The 25,784-nt window shown below is 32.3% G+C and overlaps 3 protein-coding genes across 9 annotated transcripts; 2 read left to right on the forward strand and 1 right to left on the reverse strand.

Annotated features, from left to right (window-relative positions):
• Positions 1-4,596: 4,596 nt before the first annotated feature.
• LOC131657377 (uncharacterized) lies at positions 4,597-8,223 on the reverse strand. Of its 7 annotated transcripts, none has more exons than XR_009300637.1 (7): positions 7,854-8,223; positions 7,717-7,771; positions 7,487-7,620; positions 6,720-6,766; positions 6,530-6,604; positions 4,871-4,957; positions 4,597-4,788 (listed from the first exon to the last, which is right to left on the reverse strand). XR_009300637.1 is itself a non-coding variant. In XM_058926790.1 (6 exons), the coding sequence occupies exons 3-6, from the start codon at positions 7,583-7,585 to the stop codon at positions 4,747-4,749; spliced, it is 465 nt and encodes a 154-aa protein (XP_058782773.1). In that variant the 5' UTR covers positions 7,586-7,620; positions 7,717-7,771; positions 7,854-8,223; the 3' UTR covers positions 4,597-4,746. The 7 variants fall into 7 exon arrangements, 4 of the variants coding, with proteins under 4 accessions (XP_058782773.1, XP_058782771.1, XP_058782772.1 ...); XR_009300635.1 differs by having other exon boundaries at positions 6,720-7,152; XM_058926790.1 differs by having other exon boundaries at positions 6,530-6,766.
• Positions 8,224-17,552: 9,329 nt separating this feature from the next.
• On the forward strand, positions 17,553-18,936 carry LOC131657379 (vacuolar-processing enzyme-like). Its single transcript, XM_058926792.1, has 5 exons — positions 17,553-17,656; positions 17,738-17,791; positions 18,170-18,290; positions 18,373-18,567; positions 18,646-18,936. The coding sequence occupies exons 2-5, from the start codon at positions 17,757-17,759 to the stop codon at positions 18,793-18,795; spliced, it is 501 nt and encodes a 166-aa protein (XP_058782775.1). The 5' UTR covers positions 17,553-17,656; positions 17,738-17,756; the 3' UTR covers positions 18,796-18,936.
• A 5,832-nt stretch (positions 18,937-24,768) lies between these two features.
• On the forward strand, positions 24,769-25,383 carry LOC131659938 (uncharacterized). Its single transcript, XM_058929048.1, has 2 exons — positions 24,769-24,918; positions 24,967-25,383. The coding sequence occupies exons 1-2, from the start codon at positions 24,769-24,771 to the stop codon at positions 25,381-25,383; spliced, it is 567 nt and encodes a 188-aa protein (XP_058785031.1).
• The last annotated feature ends 401 nt before the right edge of the window (positions 25,384-25,784 follow it).

A 25,784-nucleotide genomic window follows, 5' to 3' on the forward strand; every position in this document is an offset into this window, starting at 1 on the left:
CCAGTTGGCTATGTTTTTGAATGATAAACATGAGGGCGTGGGTTCAAGCTCTTTGGAAGACAAACCTTATTTTTTAACACTATTTTTCGGCGGTTTTTCATGTTAGATGAGTGGTAGACATATGATTGATTGTTTTAACTTTTACTTTACTCCTCTCTCGAAATAAAAAAAATTCTCTATTTCTCATTTATAATTTTTTTTCAGATTCCTTCAATGATAAGTAACAATTCTAAACTAAATCTTTAGATAAAAAGATTTTTTTTGTTTGATTCATTATTATCAAATCTCAATATTAAGTTAAGAATCTAGTAAAACTAAATAATTCTTTTAACATTACATTTATACTATTTATTTATTAAATATTTTTTTAATATATTAAATTCACATAATTTGTTGCATATTTTTCGTTTCCAGAGCTGTACATGTTATTATCATTAAGATTTTTTTTTCTTCTTCTTCTAATCCTAAAGCCCTGTAATGTAAACACTTACAGTACTTACAGTAGCATAGTATTAGATTCCAGGTCTTAACAAATTGTTTCATAAACAATACTCAATTAACAGTGATGTATAATGTTTTCTTGCAAATGTTTGTATGGATGTACTTTCGATAGTGAAGTGAGATAATCATTTTAAAGATCATGCAGTAAATGTTTGTTCCTGCAAATAGAAACAACACCAAAATGTTTGCGAAACCTATTCAAAAAATTATGTGAATTTGTTCCTGCAAACAGAAACTAAAAGAGCAAGAAATAAAGGTTTTATGAATCAATTCACAAATACCTTTGAATAGGATCATTAAGAGTCGACTTTAATCAACAATTTATTTTATGCATGTAAATTAATTTTTTTCTTCAACATAGAGGAAATTAAAAATAGGATAAAAAAGCAAAAGCATCAAAACTAGTCCGCCCCGCCAAAAGCAAAAGCAAAAACATTTTAATATGTATGTGTTTGTATATTTCCAAATATAATAGTAATATTTCTTATTTCTTATTTTTTATTTTTATTACTATATATGTAACAAAAACATAATAGTAGTATTTTTATTAAATAATATTTCCAATATATGTAATTTAAAATGTGTTGTTAAAAAAATAATTACTTTATGGTTAAATATGTTCAATATAACGTGTGTAGTTAAAAATATTAGTAGTATTGTTATTAAATAATATTTTTAAGAATAGTAAATATTAACTAGTATACGTCTAAGAATAATATTAAGTTGATTAATATTCTAACTCAAAATGACAATGATTGTATAAATGTGCAGTATGGAATATTATCGGTATTATCGTAGTTGGATGTACGATAGAACATTTCCAGGAAGAATGTGACTTAAACCCAACTTTATAGTAGGAGTTGAAGGGTTTATCAGTTGGGCGTTTGCTCAGGAATTATGTCGAAGCGAAGGAGGAGTTAGGTGTCCCTGTCTTAAATGTGAATGTAGACCAATAATTAGGGACCCACAGGAAATAACAGCTCATTTGCATAGAAGGGGTTTCATTGCAAATTATTGGGTTTGGACGTTTAACGGTGAAGTACTGCCTAGTAACGTACCAGAGACTAGCAACTCGCATGCTTCAAGTAGTCGACCGCCTGTGGAATATGAAGAAAACTTTAATCTGATTGGTGACATGGTTGAGGATGCTTTTGGTGTGAACGTGACCTATGATGAACCTGAAGATTTTGGTGGGGAAGAGTTGCCGAATGAGGAAGCGCAGAAATTTTATCAGTTGTTAAATGAGATGAGTACGCCGTTGTTTGATGGATTGTCTGACTCAAAGTTATCAATGTGTGTGAGATTGTTGGTCCCCAAGGCAAATTGGAATGTTCCTGATCAGTGTTTGGAATTCTTCGTAAAAATGATGTTGGACTCAACTGCAATGAAAGACAACTTGCCTACAACATTTTATGAAGCAAAGATGTTGGTGTCGAAGTTGGACTTAAGAGTAAGAAATATTGATTGTTGCATTAATGGTTGTATGTTGTTTTACGACAATGAGTTTGGTACTCAAGATGGGTTGTTGGAGGAATGTAAGTTTTGTATGAGTCCAAGATATAAAGTTCCCAGTAGAGCCGTTAACACTAATCAAGATCGTGTAGCAGTAAAGTCCATGTTTTATCTTCCGATAATACCAAGGTTAAAAAGAATGTTTGCTTCCGATGATCCCGATGAGATTCATGTCGTTGACGGCAGATTTTGGATTCAGCCCGAAGGAAGCAAGTAAGTTTCCTATTTAAAAACTTTTATAGTATGTATACATTTTCATTTTTTGTATAAATTTATATCTAACATTTTCATTTTTTGTTTCAGTTTTACGCCGAGTCGGACTGCTGCTAGGATTGTTAACTATATAATTCAGCAGATGTATAAATCAGCTTTTAAGAGCTATGGGGACGTCGAAAATAAAGATGAATGGTTTAGAATGTTTAAGGTATTGTTATTTATTTAAGTTGTGCATTTAATTTATTTTTTTAGTTATGGTTATTTAAATGAAATTCTCATTATAATTACTTAACATTTTATTTTAATGTCATACAAAACATTATTGCAGGAGAAATGATTGTGGGATCCATTGAGTGAAAAAGCCGTTCAGAAAGTTTTCAATACCAGATGCTCTAAAAGAATGTATGATATGCTGCGGCGAGTAAGGGAGAATTATGAGCTTCACGACATCCGTCCTAGCTGGATAGGCGATGAGGTTTTTCAGGAGCTTGTAATATATTGGAGGACTCCAGAATTCCAGGCTAAATCATACTTTTAAGAAGATGAGGGCATCTGAAAAGGGCGGTTGTGTCAACACAGTTGGAAGTATTAGCACCGCCGAGCATGCCCGACGATTGGTAAAAATTTTAAAATTTTTAAGTTACATATTTATTCATAATATATTTTACTAATTATTTTTAATTATATTATTTAGGCTAAGGAGTTGGGGAGAAAATCATTGATGCCTGAGCTAATTTCGAGGACCTGGACAAGGAAATCGGGAGGTGTTGTCGACGAGCGCACGAAGATGTATCTTGTAAGTGAAATTTACGTTGTTAATTTTTTTTAAATTAATACAAAATTTGTGATGTGAATTTCATGTGGCAATTGATAAATTGCCACGTGAAAATCATGTGGCAAATCATAAGTTGTGGCGTGAAAATCACGTGGCAACTTTTTAATATATTTTAATTTATAGTATGTACATATTTATTTAGTATCATTAAATATGCATTTAAATATTTAACTTAAAATTTTTTTTATTGAATATGTGTGCAGGAAGAATATGATAGACGGCTTGCCATTTTTCTGGAAAATAATCCTCAATTCATGCCAGTAGAGGGGGAGCCGCTTAACGCGGATGTTGATCACTACATTTGGTGTGAGGTTATTAAAGAAAAAGGGCCTAATGGTTGCTTTTTTGGGGCTAGAAATTTGGCGTCCAGCTATAGACGTGGTGACCGCAATCTGTTTCAAAGAGTTCAGGATGGAGAGGGTGGATCGCGTCAACTAAATCTGACACAGGAACAAACTGAATTAATAAGGCAATTGGCGAGACGCGAAAATGAGGCCCAGGTGGAGATGATGCGGAAGAAGCAGTCTGATATGGAGGAGCAGCATGCGCGGCAGATAGAGGGCATTATGAAGAAGCAAGCTGAGATGGAGGAGCAGATGAGACGGTTTATGCAAGGAGGTGGAAATTACAGTAATGCTCCTCCTCAAGAGCCGGAGGATGACAGAGTGGCTGATGATTTTAATCCGGATAATTATTTTCCGGATGATGCCTCTTAAAAACATTTTGTATTTTATTTGTTTTTAATTTATTTTTATGTAAATTATTCTACATTTTAATTCATTAAAATATTAATTTTAAATTTTTAGTTTTATTTAATTGAATTTATTATATAAAGTTTATTATATGAATTTACTTTTTAAAAATTTATTATATAAATTTTATTATATAAATTATATCTTATAGATTTTATCATATAAATTTTATTTTATAGATTTTATTATATAAATTTTATTATATATAAATTTTATTATATATATTTTATTATATATTAATTAATTACTAGTCTGTCTACCCGTGCTAGGCACGGGATAAAAATTCTTATATTAAAAAAATATTGTATAATTCATTTCTTAAAATTATTATTAAATGTAATAATCAATTAAATATAATAAAAAAATATTAATTTAAAAACTACTATTAATAATAATATTACTATAATTAATTATCTTTAATATTACACTCTTCATTGGTTTGTGAAGATAAAATTAATTGAATGAATTTTATATTGAATAGAAATATTTTTATAAATGTTTATAACAAACCGTCTATAACAATCCAAAAAGGACAAGCTTATGAGCCATGATAAAGAACTTCATAACCGAAAAATAAATAAATTAATCAATGGTCAGCCTCCGTTTACTGTTTCAACCAACAACTGTTTCAACCAACAACTGTTTCTTTGCTGCTATCGCTACCACAACAGACTGATTGAGTATTGATAATGCATAACAATAATAAGTTTCCAAATGATTGAGGCAAGGTCAAACAATGTACGTAAAATAACTTTTTATCCAACTCCTTCATATGGCAGTGAGAAGTTAATGTTGTTGTTCAACATACAGTTACAAAATGCCATGGACAATAAATCTATTATCAAAGTAAAAAAATACATCATGGGTAATTTGGGAAAACTATTATCAATAGTAAATTAACTTTAATATCATAACAAAATGTTTAAAAACTTATTTCTTCTTTCCAACCTTGACATCATCACCGGCATTAGTCTGTAGGAGATATCATCATAACATATGTTAACCATTTAAGGTTTCCTAAAACAAAATAAGTTAAATGGAAAATTAACAATACCTTCTTTACTCCCTGAATCTTTTTGGCCATGTTATTTCTATCCCTCATTTGCTTTCTTGACTTCTCAACTTTAGTATCAAGCCCATTCTACAAAAACAAAATTCAAAAGGAACGCAAATTAGAATTCCCTGTTAAATAAGCCTGACATTTATTTATGCAAAAAATATTAGGTAAGAACTTAATGACACAAATCAAACCAAAATGAGTAACTTGAAGACAAAAATAGGGTTTGGGTCCTTCACATCATAAATTCTTGTCAACTTCTCTTTGAGACGAATTTGACCTATTTATACCTAGGAATTATTATGGGTTTCTCATAAATAAAAAACAACAAAACCTCTAAATCAAAAAATTACCTGAAAAACATAAACCATTGATGAGAATATATGAATCAGGATTTGGAAAATGAAATTGTGAGAAACCGAGGTTGGAATGTGAAAGATAAAGGAAATTCGGCGGATGGGTAAGGGTGAGCGACGGTTGAATTTTTCTACGGCCCAAGCAGAAAGAATAGATGTAATCGTGTCCCACAAAAAACTAAAGCTTTATATGATTTATTTTTTTAATTAATAAATAATAAAATATAATGGTTAGAAAATAGTGAAATAATTAATTAAATGATAATAAAGTAATTAAAGTTAATGATAGTAAGATTACTATTAATAGCAAATTTTCAAATGATCGCGCAATGTCTTTTTTGTGTGAAGTTGAACGATTATTTATTTTTTATTTGAACGTGAAATATTAGAGATAAAGTCTTAAATGATTCTATATTTATGATATTAAACTTTATATATTAATATATTAATTAATACTCATAATACTTAGATTATATGATTGGAGAAGCATAAACATTAACCTCAACATCACACATACCCATTTCCTTATTTCAATCAATAGCAGTACAAACTCTATTTCAATTGCTCATTATCATGAATTTCACCCGTCACAACAACTAACATGACATTTGTTTGTTTTCTTTACGAAAAACACATGCATTATGTATATTAATTTCTAAAAGAAAATAAAAATAAAAATATAATACACAAATGCATCCCGTTTTTCTTCTCTTTCGTCTGATAGACCAGCTATCTACATAAGGCATGTCCAATTTTATATATTAGTTAAAATAATATTCAACAATAGCAAACTATAGACTTAAAATAGTATTATTAACTTTTAGGAGCAGAATCTTAAATCTTAAAATAATACTTAAAGGACGATAATCTAAAGATCTTGCAATTTTTATGATTTGAAAAGTGAAAAAAGTTAAAAGAAGTTTGACATGAAAAAATGATAGATATTCTTTGTGCTTATTAAATGGTTTAAGCTATCAAATATAAAATAATTTAAATTAGTTGTAAGACCATTTAGCAAAACTACAAAGGTGAACAAATATGTCCAGAAACAAAGTTGTAAAACCATTTGAAAAGGACTTAACCAAATTTGTTCAATAGTTTGATATTAAAAATCACAAATGTCAAAGTAAAATGATTTGATATTAAAATGCATAATCAATGCTATCATAATTTTATCAATAAAATGAAGTAATTAACAATTTCAAGGAGAATATATTTCAGTTATCACCACTCCACGTAATAATCAGCTATATACTCAAAATATTAATAATTAGTTATGTCTATAAAAATATACCCTTACCTTAAAAAACTTTGCAGCTTCTTGAAATAGTAAGGGGAATCTCTCTAAATCATTTGAAGTCACAAACAACAATATCTGGAAAAAAAATTTCAAACATGTAACAACCTTTGAAGAACTTTGTGATGTTAAAAGTAGCTTTATCCATTTCGGCAGCTTATTTTTAGAAATTATTAATTCCGATACTCTATACCTTTTGTGAGCGTCAACATATTCATCTGTCTTGTCCATAATTTCTTCCTGCATCCAAAAAAAATTACATAACTAAATCACAGAACATTTTTTCATTGAGTTATAATTTTATACAACTCCTTCAATAAATGGCAAAGATTTCAAATCATATATATAAACAAAACCACCATTATGCTCCCTCATAATTGATTGTAGGGATAAAGCATATTCCAACAGAAGTACAATTGGTTTTAAAAAATTTAACAGACAATTCCTCCAAGTTGAAACACACAGATATCAACAGGGCCTTCATTTCCATCAAATAGGAATTGCAAAGTTATGTGTCAGCAGAGCCTTCATTCCCCAAGTAAGAGATTCAAAAAGCCCCAACCTTTGAAGATGAAGATGAGTGAAACCTTCATTAACCATTTTTACCTCTCTTATACTGCATCGACCTAAAAAAACCAAATCAACCAAGTGCAATGATATAGATTCAATCATTAAAACTTCAAAACCTCAAACACCAAAATCCAATTCTTATTTGACTAAGCCTAGGAAAACATCAGAGGAAACTTTCATATCATTCACTTTTCCTTTTTGATCAAGGAAAATTCACTTGTGTTTCTAATATCAGTTCAATATAGTATAGTTTGATGATTTTGTCCTCTACTTTTAAATTTCATTTGTCAATATTTCAGTTCAAATTTTCCAGCTAAGATTGTTACCCAAAGTAAAATGTGAACTTACTAAAGTACTTAATCTCATGTATAATAATAAAAAATAAAGCACCTTAGAAGACATCATCTCAGACGTAGCAATTTTAGCAAGCTTCCCCATAAAAACAAAATCAGCATCTCTTTCATCAAGAGCCCGAACTCCAAATGCCATAACTTAAAAAACTCCAGCCATATATTTCCAAATCTCTAAAACACACAACAACATTTAAAAAAACATGAGCATCAAAATCTTTGAATAAAGTTCCAACAGTAACAAAAATGCTCCAAAGACTACTAACTAACCCGACGTCCACCGCGTGAAACAGTCGCACAACACTGGAGAGCCATAATAGGATTTCTACAGAGTAATAAAAAAAGTTGATAGTATACCGAAATTAAACCAAATTTAAGCTAAAAGAAGAAGACCTGAGGGTAATTACAGTGCAGAAAGGTCGTGGAGAGATGACACGGAAGCTTCTCGAACAGACGAAGAATAATCAACTATTAATGAGAGTAGAACCTGTATGGCCTCCGTGGGAAAAGCGAAGAGCGGTTGAGAGATCGGAAAGAGGAATTAAAGAAGCAAATCGAATTTTGAGGAGAAGAAGAAGAAGGTATCTGGTGCGGGAATTGAAATTGACGCGATGGAAGGTGCAATGAATAATGGGAATCTGAGGAATAGAGAAGGTAAAGAAAGAGGAATATTGATGAATGAATAAATAGAGGAAAAAGTTGAATTCAAATCACCCTTTTGATAAACTGTGCAGATTGTGCGTTTAAATTCTAATATGAAGAATTGAATTTGATTTCCAATTGTGACTCTTGATTTTCTTTAAAATGCATTGAGGATAGTAAATTTAAAGTTTGCATTGAGAAACCAAATGAATTTATCATCTTTGTTTTTTTTCAGAGCAACTATGCATCTTTCGAGAGAATATGAACACATAACATTGGTTAGAAATTAGTGAAATAATTAATTAAATAATAATAAAATAATTAAAATTAATTATAGTAAGATTACTATTAATAGTAAGTTTTAAAATTGTAAGACTTCTAAAAAGATGACACTTGGCAAACTTGCCAAAGAACTCATCTTGCTTTTTAATATTGTATGATATAAAACCAATAAAATCAATCAAATCCCACGTGATTAAATTAAAAAAAAAGCATTTAATGTAGCGATGTGGAAACCACGTCGCTACATTGGTCAACTTCACACTTTTTCACACCTGCCACACCTGCTGTGTGTGCAGGTAGCTGTTTTCCATGTCATCCTGTTGCGACGTTGGAGTCACATCGCTACTTTCTGACGTGGTCTCCGCGTCGCTACATGGTTGTCACTTTAGCTCCTGCGACGTGTTAGCTCACGTCGCTATTTTTTTGTCGCCACGTGATGTTGCATGTTGCGACGTGCTATCCACGTCGCTGCAGAGCATCTTTTTTGCAGTGAAGAATGAGAACTTTTATTAACAACCGAACGATTTAAAATCAATGCTCAGATATGCATTAATGTGATATATATTTAAATCAGAATCTATCTATTAAAACCATGTTCCTCTTTGAGACTTGAATTGTGTTATCTGGCAGGAACAACATGAACTAATAAGAGGAAGCAGTGAGCTAGAGGCAACAATGGATTGATGAATACCAGTACAAGGTACATTCAATTTCATTTTCTTAATCGATTATGATATAAAAGTTGTTGTATTAGAAATTTGAGTTGTTTGATAATAAACTGTCCGGACTGCTAAAAGTTAACCGAAAGACATCCAGCAACATAGATTAGAGCTTTTAAGTTGTAAGTTAGAAAATGAAGTATGAATTAAGGTTGATAAATGCTAAGAAATAAAATAAATCCCTTTTTTTGTAAGCAAGAATTTCATTAAAAGGGAGAATTAAAGGTTCTCCAACATTGATACACAATAACGGTTCGAAACCGACAAAACGATATTACAAACGAAATAAAAATTACGACATAAAAGACAAAGGGTCTTTAATAAAATCGTAAAATCTAACATTTGGGTGACCAATATCGCCAAAAAAGGACCACCTCCAAACCAGAATCTTATTGTTCCAAACAATGTTGTTTATGTTCCATACCTCATTCTTAAAGCAAAAACCATTCCTAGTCAACCAAATGATCCAAGAAGTGGCTAACCATAACACCCCCAATTTAATTCTTTTTACACGGCTCCAAGTGTACCATTCCATAAAAGACGAGATACACGAGTCCTCAATCCTTCCCGGAAAATCCACCTACAAAGCAATTTCTTTCCAAACTAAGTTAATCACTTTACACCTAAAAAACATATGGTCCCTATCTTCCGAATGCGATTCACAATAAATACAATTAGAGTGTGAGGAAGAAGGAGAAGAAGATAAGGGAATACCTCTACTCAATAAAAGATCTTTTGTTGGCAATCTATTCACAAGAAGTCTCCACCCGAAAGCTTTTATCTTAAAAGGAACCGCCATTTTCCAAATCCATTCCAAGACTTCATCATGCCTATTAAAAGGACCAAAAGTAATACGCGACAAAGCATACTGTCATACCCCAAAATTTGCCCACACTCTTTAGTAACAAAAATATTCAAAACCATTTCAAAAATTGGATTTTATAAAGTCTCGGGTTCATTTACATTGACATCTTGATTTTTATAAATATTCAATTTAAAGTCTATTTTAAAATATAGTAGTTTACTCTTAAATTGCTTATATTTTAAAAAATAGAAAATGATAGTCGATGCTTCATACAATTTCAATTGGCTATTTATTTCAAACAAATAACATAGCACAATTGGTAAGGAAGTAAGGCTTACAAGCAGAAGGTCACAGGTTCTTAATCTTGGTCATCAAGAAAGGTCTATGGGCCTTTGGGTTGGATCTTTTCCTTTTTAGGATTATTTTGACCTAGTTCTCAGTCTATAAATAGTGACTCTCCACTCTCTCATTTTCATCAACAATCACTAACAATTTTCCAAACTTTTCCCACCGTCATCAACAATTTCCTACAACAATCTTAACAATTCTCACATTTTTTTCATTCACATACTTCTTTTTCGAAGCTTTCCTTGTTTTCCTTTAACCTTATTTTGGCCGATGATTTTATATGAGGCCTACCCGATTTTAAAACTTTTTTTCTAAATAATGTTTTTGGCCAATGATGACACCTGAGGCCGCCTTTTTTCTCAAATAATTTTAAAATATTTTGGCCGATGATTTTCACACGAGGCCCCAATTTATTTTTTTTAAAACCATATGATGAACTATCTGATGGTATAATTTTTAACATTTTTTATAATATTTTTACACATATCACACATATTTCACTTCTGTTTAAGAACAAGAAACCTGTGATAGAGACCATACAATTTCGCTTTTATGAAAAAGCCAATAACCATTACTAATCAAATCATCATGCTAAATATAATTTCCAATCATGAAGGATTGCTCCCAACAAATATACAGAGTCGTGAATAACAGTAACAATTCATCAATTAGGGAAGACTCAAAACAAATTTGGGAAATTATTGTCTTGTTGCCTCTGTTTGTTCACTGTGTAGGAAGAGGAGAAAACAAGAGCATCAAGGCCAAAGCTGTTCTCACACAATAGCCAAACACCATTCTGAAGTGCACTGATCCGCCATTGCGCCTCCGCTTCGAGTCAGACGCACAAATCACAAGCTCAGATGAAGACCACCGTGCAACAGACAGTTGGACTTTCATCATACTTCCGCCGGAACCAACGTCGTTCAAAAATCACGGGACAACGCAGCCATGATTCACTGATTCATTGTCGAGGGACCGAATTAACCGAGAACCATCGCTTGCAATCGCACGTGACACTACCACATCCGATTCACCGATTCAAATCGGATTATTTGCAGATACAAGAGAACACAATAGAAAGCAGAGTAAGATTGGAAGCCTGAAATCGAACCAGAAATCGCAATAGCTACCATCACACGTCTGTGAACCGCGCCGACAACTTCCCAAATCTGAATCCAACACGCTTTAGCTTGCGTCAACGACACCAAAGCGAAATCGGTAATCACTTCACCTAGCTCCATCTTTTTCGGTTGATTTCGAATTGTTTCTATTGCCGTTGATTTCACGATGTTTGATTAGCGTTTGCCGTCGCCGCACTTGAACATGTATTCCTGCGTATTTTATTTGAGTGTTGATTTGAGTTTGTTATTCGTGATTGTGATTTGAATGGGATTATAGTTGTCTCTGTTTGAGTTATCTTGTTGCTATTGTGGTTCATGCTGAAAACAGGAAGGACCGAGTAAAAGTTTGGAGGAGGCAGACAACATCACATATTTCTTTAGGGTTTTAATTGTTTGATTTGAGTTGTGGGCCAAGGCCATCCGAATTCCTTCTTGCAACCCCATATGTGCGCCTCACCCCCCATAAGCTGAGCTTTCTTTTGAAAAGCTCTTGGGCCTGTTCTCAAATACGAGCCCAATCCAGATCTTTTATTTACACCCCATCTTGTTTCTGTTTTTAATCCATGAGTTTTATTTTATTTTAGTTATTTCTAAACATTTTTTTTACTAATTGCTTTTAGTTGCTAATATATTATAAAAACACAAAAATATGTTTTTTAGATTTTATTTCCCATATTAAAAATACACAAAAAAAATCTGAATTAATTTAGTTAGACCTTATTTTCCTATATCAGAATACCCAAAAAAATGTCATTAATCTTAATTTTCTTCTAGTATTTTAATTAATTTTCATCATCATTTGATTATATCTTGTCATTGTTCTATGTATCATTTCCTATATCCGTACTAACTTTTGCTTGTTTATTGTGAGGTATCACTTGGAGGCATTGGACATTTGCAACTTCACTTAATTCTCATACATTTTTACTTTCATTTGGGATCTGTAATAATTTTATCCCCGTTGGTTTTTATTGTAACTCCCCCATCCCGAAGCCATGTAATAGCGTAGGATTTTACATTCCGCATTTTATTTCCTGCAAATATATTAACCGCTAGATGTATGCTTAGGATTGTATGTTCAAGATTAAAATCAATCGCTAGCTAATTAATAACTCAATATAAATAAATATTTGAATCTAACACACGTGATTGCTATTCACACACTCACCTTTAGGGTACCCTCTCTCAGTTGCCTTTCGGAAAATAATAGTCAAGTCCCTCGAAGCGTAGGGATGCCTTAGCCTATGCTGCCTTCGATTCAAAATCACCATGTCCCTCCGATTTAAAGATCATAGTCCCTTCGATGTCGCCTTTCGATATAAATGATCTTGTCCCTCGATTAAATGGTGAGTGTCCCTTCGATGGCTAAGGTATCCTTACTGGTTGCCTTTATGACTATTCACATCTCATAAGACTGCCTACCCTCCTTATGGTATGGATAGTCCCTATGATGATTCGATGACCCGCACATCCAACGTATATGACTACCTACCCTTATATGGTATGGATAGTACTATCGCTCAAGGAAATCTTTAGAATAGGAAAGACCTTACAAACTTAGGGTAGGAACTCTTAAGTGCTTGCTCGCAATCAATTCAAACAAATCAACAAACGCTTTTCACACCATGTTTTCTAACATTTGTCTTTTTAGACATTACTCCAAATCAAACTGTTTTTCTAAACACTTTTCAAACATTTCAAACAAACAAAGTGAGCTAAAGCACTTAAGAGACCGTAGATAACTACGGATGAAAAGGGTGCTTACACCTCCCCTTTTCATAACCTACCCCCCGAACTCAATCTCTTTTCAAAGAAGGTCTTTCCTGTTCTTTTATACCTTTCCTAATTGGATAAAATAAAAGTCGGTGACGACTCTTGCTAACCGCAACATTGTTGCTTAAAAAATAAAAGTCAGTTCACCGTATTACACATACGCAGCGTAACAAGAAGCTACCGAATAACCTTTGTCCAAATCGGCTTCCATTCCACGGTGTCCTTTTTTCCGCTCAAATCACCAAAAGCTTCTAAAAAAGTCCTTAATGCCGTGAAAGAAGGTAGTAAATTTGCCTCGTTCATCTCGGTCTCCGAAATCCCTAAATTACTCCAACTCCAAACACCTTGACACCAACCTCCCATAACCGCCACCGAGACTTTTTCAAAGATGATAGCAAATAAAGATCCATAAAGTTTTCCTTCAAGATAAGATCTTGTAACCATCTTACTTCCCAAAAAGGTGTGTTAAAACCATTTCCAACTCTAAAAAGACAATTAGAAACAATTGGATCCTTTGAAGAAAAGGAAGAAAGACTAAACTTTTGAATATCGCGCCACCAAAAAGAGGATGTAGCCGCATTAGTAACATTTCCACCGCAAGTGACTTGCAAACAAAGATCTCCATATCGGGCCTTTAAAACATCCATCCATAAAGAATTCTCCCCTCTAACAATCCTCCATCTCCACTTATTAAGAAGAGCCTAATTGAAGTCGGAAATATTCTTTATCGCTAAACCCCCTTTCAAGTATGGTAAAGTCACCACTTTCCAACTAACCCAATGAATGCTTCTCTTCTCCTCCCCACCCCCCAAAGGAAATTACTTTGAATCTTTGTAAATTCCTTTACCACTTTAATCGGCATCTTGTAGAAAGACATGGTAAATATAGTAAGAGAGCTCAAAATAGATTTCAAGAGAGTAATTCTACCTCCAAGATTGAGACAACGATTCTTCCGTTCCCCCAAGCGCTTCCTCATTTTCCCCAAAAGAGAAGACCAAGTTGACACCTTTCTAGGATTGCACCCAACCGGTATCCCAAGAAAAGTAAAGTTGCTATCTTCAATTTTGCAAGAAAGATAAAAGGAGGTGACTTCTAAGAAAAGGGGTGAAACATTAATTCCAATCAACTTGCTTTTGTGGAAATTAATACCGAGACCCGATATTAATTCAAACGCTCTCAACACAATCTTTATTGCTTTCACATGCTTCCACGTCCCTTCTCCAATCAACAAAGTGTCATCCGCAAATTGTAAAATATCCACACAACATCTCCTTTTAATAACCAAATTCTCAAACTCTCTTATTTCAATAGATTTCCTCACCAACCTTGATAAAGCCTTCGTTACCAACACAAAAAGAAAAGGCGATAATGGATCACCTTGTCTTAAACCCCTCTTTACAATAAATTCTTTTGTAGGACTACCGTTAACCATGACCGACATGTTACTATTGAAAATCAGTAATTCCATCCATCTCCTCCATCTTTCCCCGAAACCAAAATTAATAAGCAAATATCGAAGAAAATCTCAAGATACATTATCGTAGGCCTTCTCAAAATCAACTTTAAAATGGAGACAACAATTGGCTTCCTTTCTAGCGTAGTCAACCACTTCATTTGCCACAAGAACTCCATCAAGCAATTGTCTACCCGGAACAAAAGCGTTTTGGCAAGGAGATATTATGGAATTCAACATCTTTTTCAATCTTCCCGCCAAAACTTTAGCCATCACTTTGTACATACATCCCACCAAGCAAATGGGTCTATACTCATCCAACGAAAGCCGATTAGAAGATTTCGGGATCAAAGCCAAGAAAGAAGATGTTACCGCCTTGGACAACATACTTCCCTCATAAAAATGATCAAAAAACCGCAAGAAGTCAACTCTTAAAAAAGACCAACATCTCTTAATAAAGAGAAAAGAAAACCCGTCGGGTCCCGGACTTTTCGAGGTGTCACATCCGCCGATAGCCTCCTTGATTTCGTCCTCATGAAAAGGATTATCTAACGAACCTCTTTCCTCCTCACTAATCTTGTCAAAATGAATTCCGTCAAGACTAGGAGTAACTCCTTCCGCTCTTCCAAATTTATTAGAAAAGTGACGAACAACTTCCTCTTTGACATCATTCACCATTTTTTTATTCCTTCCGGAGAGTTACTAGGACCAATGTGATTATATCTTCTTCTTTTTCTCATCACCTTATGAAAAAACCGCTATTGAAGTCGCCTTAATTTAACCATTTAATAAATCCAAATAGGAAAGCCAAATGATTCTATCCTTTCAATTAAAAGTAAAACATCAATGTGTATTTTATTTTATTTTGTGATCAATGTGGATTATTAATTAGTGAATATTAATTAATAAAATTTAATTAGATAATATAATTTTATCTATAAAACAGTTATTCTTACATATTATTATTATTAATGAAATATATTTAAAAAAATCAAATTCAAAGGGAAGAGATTTAAAAATAAAATGAAGATTCTATGGCATGCTAATGAAGAATGTACTCCAACTTTTAATATGTCTTTTGATTTCTCTATACATAAAGCATTGTAAAATATTGAATTTTTATTTAAAGTTGAAATATATCTATTCAATTTTGCATGAAGAAAATAATAAATATTATATTAGATTAACAATAAAAAAAATAGTTAGGAATTAGCATATTAAAAAATAAAAAAAAATAAAAAATTATAATTATATTATTATTAACAGTAGTTTTTAAAATAATACTTTTGCTTTATGATATTTAATGATTATTACATTTAAAAAAATTAATTAATTTTTTTAACATAAGAATTTTTATCTCGTGCCTTGCACTGGTAGACAAACTAGTTTGACAAAAGGCCGCAAACGTTGTTCACCTAAGTTCTGTTTGATAAAATTAGCTGGATGGTAGATGATAGCTGGTAGCTGATAGTTTATAGTTGGTAACTGATAGTTGATAAGCTAACACGAGTGTTTGATAAATTAGGTGTTTCATTAGCTGATAGATACAAAATGACATAAAAGATAACTTTAATTAATAAAGATAATAATATTTTGTTAAAATAAGAAAGGTATAAATGAAAAAAAATATACATAGACAAATATGGAATTTGATAAAAGGTAATTAATTAAAACAAAAAAAAAATATTGAAGGAAACAAATATCAAATGGAAAGTAATTTTTTTCCATTTTTATTTTAGGGTTTATTGTGTATTATATTTTTTGTGATCAATGTGTATGAATAATCAGTGAATATTAATTAATAAAATTCAATTAGATAATATAATTTTATCCATAAAACAGCTATTGGTACATAATAATAATAATAATAATAATATTATTATTATTATTAATGAAATATATATTTAAAAAATCAAACTCAAAGGGAAGAGATTTATAAAATAAAATGAAGATTCTATGGCGTGCTCATGAAGAGTATCACTCCAACTTTTAACATGTCTTTTGAATTCTCTATAGATAGAGCATAGTGAAATATTGAATTTTTATTTAAAGTTGAAATATATCTATTCAATTTTGCATGAAGAACATGAATATACTTTAATTAGTACAATAAAGAGAAATGTAAGTAATAAATATTAGATTATATTAACAATAAAAAAATATAATAAAAATATATAAGTTAGGAATTAGCAAATTCAAAAATCAAATAAAAAATAAAAAATATTAATTATAATAATATTATTATTAATAATAGTTTTTAAAATATTGCTTTTGTTTTATGATATTTAATAATTATTATGTTTACAAAAATAAATTATAAAATATTTTTTTAACATAAGAATTTTTATCTCGTGCCTTGCACGGGTAGACAAACTAGTTTGATAAAAGACAACAAACATTGTTCACCTAGGATCTGTTTGGTAAAATTAGCTGGTTGGTAGATGATAGCTGATACCTGATAGCTTATAGTTAGTGACTGATAGCTGATAAATTAACACGAGTGTTTGGTAAATAGGTATTTCATTAGTTGATGGATACAAAATGACATAAAAAATAATTTTAATTAATAAAGATAATAATATTTTGTTAAAATAATAAAGGTACGAATGAAGAAAAAAAAAGTTACAAACTCAAAAGCTATTTCAAATACTCAAAAGCTATTTCAAATAGCTTTTGAGGAAAAGCCAAAAGTTAATAAATGAATTACAAATTAAAAGTTAAATAGAGTTATCAAACAAAATGCTTTTTAATTAATGTGAATTGAAAAATTAAAATTTAAAAACTAAAAAGCTAAAATCTCTTTTAAATTTTATCAAACACACCCAAACTTACATATGCCGTAACATTTCAATAAAAAATAAATTGTAATAAATATCTAAAAATATTGATTGAATTTAATTAATAAATATTTTTAAAAAAAACGAGTGTAGTAGTAGTATATAAGTAAAGAAGAGAAGAGTTGATGGAAAATTTTCGTTAAAGCCTCAAACATTGATTACTCATTCTTTGTGTCCCTGTGAGTGCCGATTCCCTTCTGTCAGAAACAGCACCTCCGTCCAGTAAACAGGTATAACCTATCGAGTTGCTTCTGTTTAATAATTTACAATATGTGTCTTGTTTTTAATTCAAATTCTGTGCAACACCTTAGGGCAATACATCTATCTATCATGGAGACTAGAAGCTACCCGCACACCTATCTAAGGTATGGACGGTACTATCATTCTTTGAATCTGTTGTTAACAAAACTCATATTCAAATTCAAGTCAAAGTTTTCAATTAACACTAGCTACTTGAAACTTATATTAAATCCTGGAAATTCTTGATTCCAGCCGCCGCACTATTATGAATTTCGAATCGATCGATTGACTTAGGGAATTATTTCATTTGAATCTAATCTTTTGTATTACATCATTTGTTATTTCTGAAATCTTTTGGATTACATCATTTCGTCCTAAGATCCAGCACGGACGCCCATCCGTGATTCTGAATTCAAAACAAATCATAGTGATGGTGGTGGATTGATCATTATCCTACGTCGAAAATTGCTTTCTAATCTCTAAATTTGTACTATTCATGATAGCTTTTGTGTTGCTGCTGTACTATTAGTGATGAGTGTTATGCCTGTCCTGTCAAATGTTAACCAACAAAACATGGTATCTGTCAGCCAAGATGATGCTACCTTACTTTATCTCAATCTTAAGGTTTTTTCTCACTATGCTCCTTTACTAGGACCTGCTTTTCTCTAAATCCCATTTAATTCACACTTTTTATCAATATTTTTAGTGGCAAGGGGCACCACCCGGTTCTGAAATGAAGTTCAAAGCACAAAAAGAGTTAGATGATGAAATTGCTCATAGGAAACATGATGACGACAGTGTATATCACATATTGAATCTTTTGTTTGGAAAAGAGATTACTTCTACTATCTTGACTTCTACTCCTTTACCTGGTGTTCAAACCACTTGTCTTAAAATGATGGTAACAGAAATTATTTGTTAACTGTGTTTTAATTTCATACTCTTGTATATATTATTGTTAACTCTGTATTTTTTGCAGACAAAAACTTATGAGCAACATTGTGGAGTCTTATCAGATTATGGACTCAAATATACAATAGTCTTTGCAAACATGTGCGGCGCTGGCATTTCTGAGAAACAAATGATTGACGCAGCATCTCAAGCTTGTCCTGCCCGAGAAAAAATGTAGTCATTTTTAAATTTCGACTCTCGTACTAAGGTAATAAAAAACTTATCAGCAACACTGTGACTCTTATCAGATTAGGGACTCAAATACACAAGTGGCTTTGCTAACATGTGCAATGTAATAAAAACCAATTATTGATAAATATGTTGTGTGTTTCTATTATATTAAAATGTTATATCTTTCTTAGTGATTATTAAAATGGTACTAAGGTATATGGTTTTAAATTGCGGATGCGGTTGTGATTGCCAATATTGTGATCGCGGTAATTGTGATTGTTGCGATGCGTATTGCGACTGTTGCAACGTAAATTTTGATTGATAATAATTTTAAATGCATCGTCAAAAAATGCTTAATGCTAAGATTTTTTATAAGTAAATTGAGTTTTGGAGTTCTAAATTTTCAGTTTTTACCAAAATATATACTTTGAAGAAACCTGAGCTACGTTGTCCGATTTTGCATTCCTTCTTTCAGAAGTAGTAGGTTGCTCTATGATATTTATAATACAATATTGCAGAGTCCATCAACCTGCAAGGTATTGGGATGTGAAAGAAGGTCTAGAACTGAGGGTTTAAGCTCATGATAAATTTACTATGATTGATAAAAATTAGACATGGAAACTCCTTACCAAACCTAAACACAAAAAATATCATAGAAATGAAGTGAATGTTGTGGACCTATGTGCTTGCATGTATGCAATTGATAACATGTCTAAAGTTTTGATGACCACAACTCCAATGGTAGTTGAAGTAGTTGGTATCATTTGTACTTTGACCTGATATCATGGTCACATTTATTGATAAAAATTATAATATCATGTCTCAATTATTTCTGAAGCTTTTGGACTATTTTTGATATATTTCTGGTTCAATAAAATCATGTATTGTCTTTGCTATCATTTGTACTTTGACATGATATCATAGTCACATTTATTGATAAAAATTATAATATCTTGTCTCAATTATATCTGAAGCTTTTGGACTATGGAACGTAAATTTAAATGATAACAGGAAATATTATTACACAATACGGTAATGAAAACTTTTGTTTGTTAAAATAACTACGTCAAATTTCAGAAATCCTACAGTATTTGTTCTATGACTCCACGGGAGAGCAATTACTAATATATTTCTTTGAGGGGGACAACTTCTCTACCCATCACAAAAAGATGGGTAGTGTACCTTCAACCAATCACATGATTCCATCTTATTTAACACATTTAATTATTTATTAAAATACTACAAATGTTTGTTATTTTCAATGCATTTTATAAAGGAGGTAACTTTACCCAACTTTTTGAGTTGGGTAAATAAAAATTCACCTTCTCTAAGTATTCAAATGGATAAGAACTGACGGAAAAGGTATACAGAAAACCTACTTACAAAGTGTCGCAAAAGATGTGTAGTTGAGTCAATGTCATTGCCTCCTCTGCTCGTTTGTTTCTAAGATGACTTGATCATATCGTATACGCCATAAAAAACAACACTAGAAGGACAAAACCCTTTCTCAGATGCCACTATTGGTCTGAAACTGTAAGGCGCACAACGTAAATTTTTAAAATGATATGCAAATTTATGCGAGATGCAAGTTTATTCAATCGGGCAATAAAAAATATATTAAACTAATAAATCATGATTTGAATTACCACCACGTACAGTTTCAAGTGGCAGGAAAATAATAGAAGCATAGACTCCAGCAGCACCAGCAAGTAGTAGTTTTTGATACGTATCATACGCGCTAAAATTAACAGTTTTGAATTAAGCATTTCGCAGAGTATTTAGATGTAGCAATTGATTTAAGACTTAATACCACTATATCCCCCTGTCATATAAGTGTGTTTTGCTTTACCCCCTCTAAAAAAAATTATTGGACAAATCCTACCAAATAAAAATTTCAAAAACTTTGACCCCGGATCAAAATTCCAAGAGAATCTGCATACGTGGCATGCGCATGTGGCATTTTTTTTATTTTTTATTTATTTTTAATTTCCACCTGAATTTTTTTTTCAAATTTTTTTTTTTATTATTATTATTATTTTTTTTTTTCCAAATTTTTTATTTATTATTTTTTCCAAAAATTTTTTATTGTTTTTTTTATTAGTTTTAAAATTTATTTTTATTATATATAAATCCGCATGTATTGTCAAATTCGTAGGTAAATCCGCGGGTATCTTCAAATCCGTAGGTAAATCCGCAGGTATTTTTAAATCCATAGGTAAATTCGCAGGTATTGTTAAATTCGCAGGTATTTTTAAAGGTAAATCCGCAGGTAATTTTAAATCCGTAGGTGAATTCGCAAGTAATGTCGTAGGTAAATCCGTAGGTAAATCCGCAGGTATTTTTAAATTCGTAGGTAAATCCGCAGATATTGTCAAATTCGCAGGTATTTTTAAAGGTAAATCTGTAGGTATTTTTAAATCCGTAGGTATATCCGCAAGTAAATCCGCAAGTATTTTTAAAGGTAAATCTGCAAGTAATTTTAAATCCGTAGGTGAATCCACAAGTAAATCTGCAGGTATTTTCAAATCCGTAGGTAATGTTAAATTCGTAGGTAAATCCGGAAGTAAATCCGCAGGTATTGTTAAATATTTTATAAAAACGTAAAAAAAAATTTAAAAAAAATTAAAAAATTAAAAAAAAATTAAAAAAAATAATTTTCACGTGGCAGTGCTGACTGTGCCACATGGCTTATGTGTTGTACAGTCAGCACTACCAAAAATGCCACGTAGGCAAGATTCTAAGAATCTTGGCCAAAAAAATTGATCAGGGTCAAATTTGATGGAATCTTTATTTGGCATGGTTTGTCCAATAAGTTTTTTTTTAGAGGGGGGTAAAGCAAAACACGCCTATATGGCAGGGGGTAAAGTGGTATTAACCCTTGATTTAATAACCTCAAAGATATTCCTCTTCTCCCCATGAATCATATTTTCCAGCTTAAGTCTTTCTAGTGGAGCAACACAAGTTCTGATAAAAAAACATAGAGAAGCATTTGAGATAGTGTTTCTAAATGAATAACCAAATGAACTAGGGTAAAAATTAAATATCCCTGGAAAACATGGCAGATATAGCACCATACAGTAGATGCTTAGATGTATAATTAATAGGCGAAACGACACAATATTCTGACATTCCGCATATAATTCTTTTATTCTTTTAATTTTTTTCTGTAAGTTTCTTGCTTTGCATCTAATAGGTCTTGAAATTGTTTTTGTTGAGTATCCAACTTCCTGTCAAACTCTTTTAACATTTATTTTTGCACTTGTTTGATGTTTTTTCTAGATGAACCAAAATATACTCTTAGGTCAATACTCTTTTGTTCTGATTGCTTCTATTAATATATTATATTATGCCTATGGAACAAAGGAACCTTCAAAGACCGAGAGAACCAATGAATCCTATAAAACATGATAAGACATGGACATACACTATTAATTACTAAAGCGATTTAAATAACATATAACATACGCATAACAAGTCATACTTACAATTTTATCAGCGACTAATCTTGAGGCATCTAAAGTGTAATTTCTATTTGGTCTTTGTCGAACCCTCTTCCACTTCTGATGTCGTGATGGTGGAGATGGTTCCTGATAACGACTCATGGAGTCCTCGTCTCCTAGTTGTTATCTTTTTTTAGCAATCAAGGTTTTCTTAAATTTCTTGTATCCATAAAATTATCAGAAAATACAACTAGTACTAACCATTAACTTCTCAGAACTACGAGACTTCACAATCTTTTTTCAATGCTTCTTGTCAAGAAAATGATATCTCACCCATGGAAGCGCAAGATTTGGCTTAGGCTTTGTAATGTAGTTACTCGTGAGCCTTGACTTAAAACTCCTCCAAGACGTACCAACATAAGTGATCAACTTTTTTCAACTTATAATCATCGTTGAACTCAAACGTCAACTACACATTTACATCATTAAGTATATATTAGTATTTATATAAAGAAATATTGAATCGGTGAAAATTAAAACTAATACGTGAACGTATGTTCATATGCTCTCTTTCACATTTGATTTTACATCTTTCTAATCATTTATCAATATGTTGACTTTGTTATGTCTAACGAACGCAACATAACCCTTAAAAACGAAGAATGAGGACCATCAAGTATCGTATAAATGACATTAAACTCGACAAAAAATTTGACTCCAGACTTGCAAACATTTAATAACCTAGTCACCATTGTGGCCCCTATGTCTTTTTTTCTGATTTCCGCCTACAGATTAAGAATCATGTGTACTTGTTTTATTTGTATAAGTAGCTTCTCCGATACTAGATGAAGAAGAGGTCATCTATCAAGCCATAAAAAAATCAACATCAAGGCACAAACAACATTAACAATGACATCATCAACACAATATGTCATTGTTAGCTAGAGATTTCGATCTCTATATATATTCTTCAAAGATTTAAGTTTTTGAAGAGAGAAAAATGGCTTTGGATGGCTATTTTTGAGAATGTTATTTGTGATGGAGATTCCTAAAATCGAGGCTGAATCGAGATAGGTGGTCTTCGAGGCCTTGAGTGGTCTTCGATAAACAAGGGTGTTGAAACTTAATGTATTTTGATACATTCTCACGAAGAACATGTTGCCACATATCGAATAAGGTTTGAGCGGGAAGTTTTGAATTTCAAAATGTTCTGTTTAAATCAACGAGGACAGATGGCGCCCCGGGGATTTGAAGCGCATGCATGTGGGCAACGTGGCATTTTGTTAGTGTGGGACCGTTAGGGTCGAATTAGTATAAATAAGGGTCTTAGTATCAAGATTCAGTGTGTTCATTTTGTACAAATTACTCACAAATCACTCAAGTATCAAGCGTTAAGAGAAAGAGTTTTCGCTGAGAAATGTACGTGTAACACCAAGACCTTACATATGTTTGTATTTCTATTATAGAATCGAAGTATATTTTAAATTCCTTTACTTTTTCGTTAAGTCTTTCCATTCCTGCAATTTACATTCCTTTTACATTCTCGTCGAAGTTTATTTATGTTTATTGTCTAACCAATTTATGTTTCGTCGGACATTAAGTTTATTTCGCAAGTTATTCATAGATTTACACCATCCCATTATAGAAGAATAAAAACCAAGAGAACAAGAACCAAATCATCTTAAAAGACGACTTTTCGATACATGTCCTAGGATCAATCTAGTCGATCCTGCGAGTAACCAAAGTATATTCATAATTTGGAAGACTAGCGGTTGTTTACCGGAAATCACCGTAAACAAATTGGCACACCCGGTGAGACAGTGTCAAAAGTTGACATTTAAAGTTTTTTTAACTATTAGGTGTGAAACACATTAGAACCTTGTATGAACCTTAGGAACGGTAAATTAACCAACAGTGCACAGCCAATTCCTAAACGTAAGTACAATAAGAAAATGGTCAATTCAACCTGTGAAAGGGGAAACCAAGATCCCCCACAAGGATCAGGAACAGTAGCTGCAAGAAAAACAAATGTTTCGACCTCCATGCCAGAAACACAAGCGCTACCCACATCAACAGGGATGATACCAGTACTTAGTTCGACTACGGTACCACCCCTTACAAGCACAACAGAAATCCCACATTTTTCGACAAATTTTGCAAGTCAGCCACCACCATTTACCCCAAGACCAACGGGACTCGAAGGTTAGAGGCCTTGGAACTCACAATCTTATGGAATGCCAGCATCCTATATGACCGGGATGCAAGGCGTTGGACCTGCATACACACAACCTGGTATGGCAACCTTTTTGCCAAATGTAGGTTCAGTCGGTCGAAGTATACAAAATCCAGGCCCATCAGGCCAAATGCCTACATTAACCACAAATAACCAAGAAGCATTTAGGCAAGAGATGGATGCAAGCAACCATGACATGGTGGGTGTACTTGCTCGAGAAATGGGTTCGATTTTTTCTCCCTTAATAACAAACATTACTAGGACTAACTAGGATAATGTGGAGACATATCAATGAATATCCATACAAATGGGGCGCATAACAAATTTCTTTGGGGGGCCTCAAACGGCTACCAGACGAAGAAACAACCAGGCTGCCATTCTGACAGACGAACCAATCTTGGAACTTGTCCTAGATCCAGTTCGACCATCTAGGCAAAGGCCTGGTGAGAGAAACCAGGTGATAGATTTAGAAAATCAAAACTGAAGAATCAATACTATTCAACAGGAAGTTCCTGAAGAACAGCCTAGGGTAGTTATGGTTAATAGGGAGCAAAATGCAGATGAAGTAATACACAGGGTTATAAGAGACAATATGGCGACAGAAAATAACTTAACAACCCTAATCGAAAGGATTATGGCTAATAATGGCCTTAATACTGGACTACAACGTCTAAACTACACTTCCCCTGTAACAGACTATATTTTGCAAACTGAATTACCTAGAGGTACCAAAGTGCCCAAGTTTACTAAATTTTCAAGGGATACTAGTGAGTCAACCGTGGAACACATAGCTCGATATTTAACAGGGGCAGGCGACTTAGCAAATAGTGAGAACTTAAGGATTAAATATTTCCCTAGTTCATTAACAAAAAATGCTTTTACGTGGTTCACCACCTTACCTCCAAATTCTATAGATACTTAGGCTCATCTTGAGAGAATGTTCCATGGGACAAACGAAGATCAGTTTGAAAGAATTGGCTAGCATTAAGAGGAAATTCACAGAACCTATAGATGACTATTTGAACAGGTTCAGTTTATTAAAATCAAGATATTTTACAGTTGTTCCAGAACATGAATTGGTTGAAATGGCTACAGGCGGTTTGGACTATTCGATTCGAAAGAAGTTAGATACTCAATATTTGAGAGATATGGCCCAATTGGCAGATAGAGTTCAACAAGTCGAACGAATGAAAGCTGAAAAAGCCAGGGAAAATAAGAATTACAAGAAAGAGAGAGTAGCCTATGTTGAGGCAGAAGACGTCGAAGTCGAAACCTTTCATGATTCATATGGCTTTGATGAAGTCGAAATATATTTGGCTGAAT

Source organism: Vicia villosa, linkage group LG3 (assembly GCF_029867415.1).
Source record: "Vicia villosa cultivar HV-30 ecotype Madison, WI linkage group LG3, Vvil1.0, whole genome shotgun sequence".
NCBI lineage: Eukaryota > Viridiplantae > Streptophyta > Magnoliopsida > Fabales > Fabaceae > Vicia > Vicia villosa.

Bases quoted from the DNA above. Each gene is read 5' to 3' on its own strand.
- LOC131657377 (XM_058926788.1), bottom strand. From the start codon at position 7,585: ATGGCATTTGGAGTTCGGGCTCTTGATGAAAGAGATGCTGATTTTGTT. The intron at 6,767-7,486 runs GTGCTTTATTTT...TTTTGGATGCAG, and splicing joins CTGAGATGATGTCTTCTAAG to GAAGAAATTATGGACAAGAC. The intron at 4,958-6,529 runs GTAAGGGTATAT...TTGTTTTTGTAG, and splicing joins AAGCTGCAAAGTTTTTTAAG to AATGGGCTTGATACTAAAGT.
- LOC131657379 (XM_058926792.1), top strand. From the start codon at position 17,757: ATGGAGACTAGAAGCTACCCGCACACCTATCTAAG. The intron at 17,792-18,169 runs GTATGGACGGTA...TATTCATGATAG, and splicing joins TACCCGCACACCTATCTAAG to CTTTTGTGTTGCTGCTGTAC. The intron at 18,568-18,645 runs GTAACAGAAATT...TATTTTTTGCAG, and splicing joins CCACTTGTCTTAAAATGATG to ACAAAAACTTATGAGCAACA.
- LOC131659938 (XM_058929048.1), top strand. From the start codon at position 24,769: ATGGGGCGCATAACAAATTTCTTTGGGGGGCCTCAAACGGCTACCAGA. The intron at 24,919-24,966 runs GTGATAGATTTA...ACTATTCAACAG, and splicing joins GGCCTGGTGAGAGAAACCAG to GAAGTTCCTGAAGAACAGCC.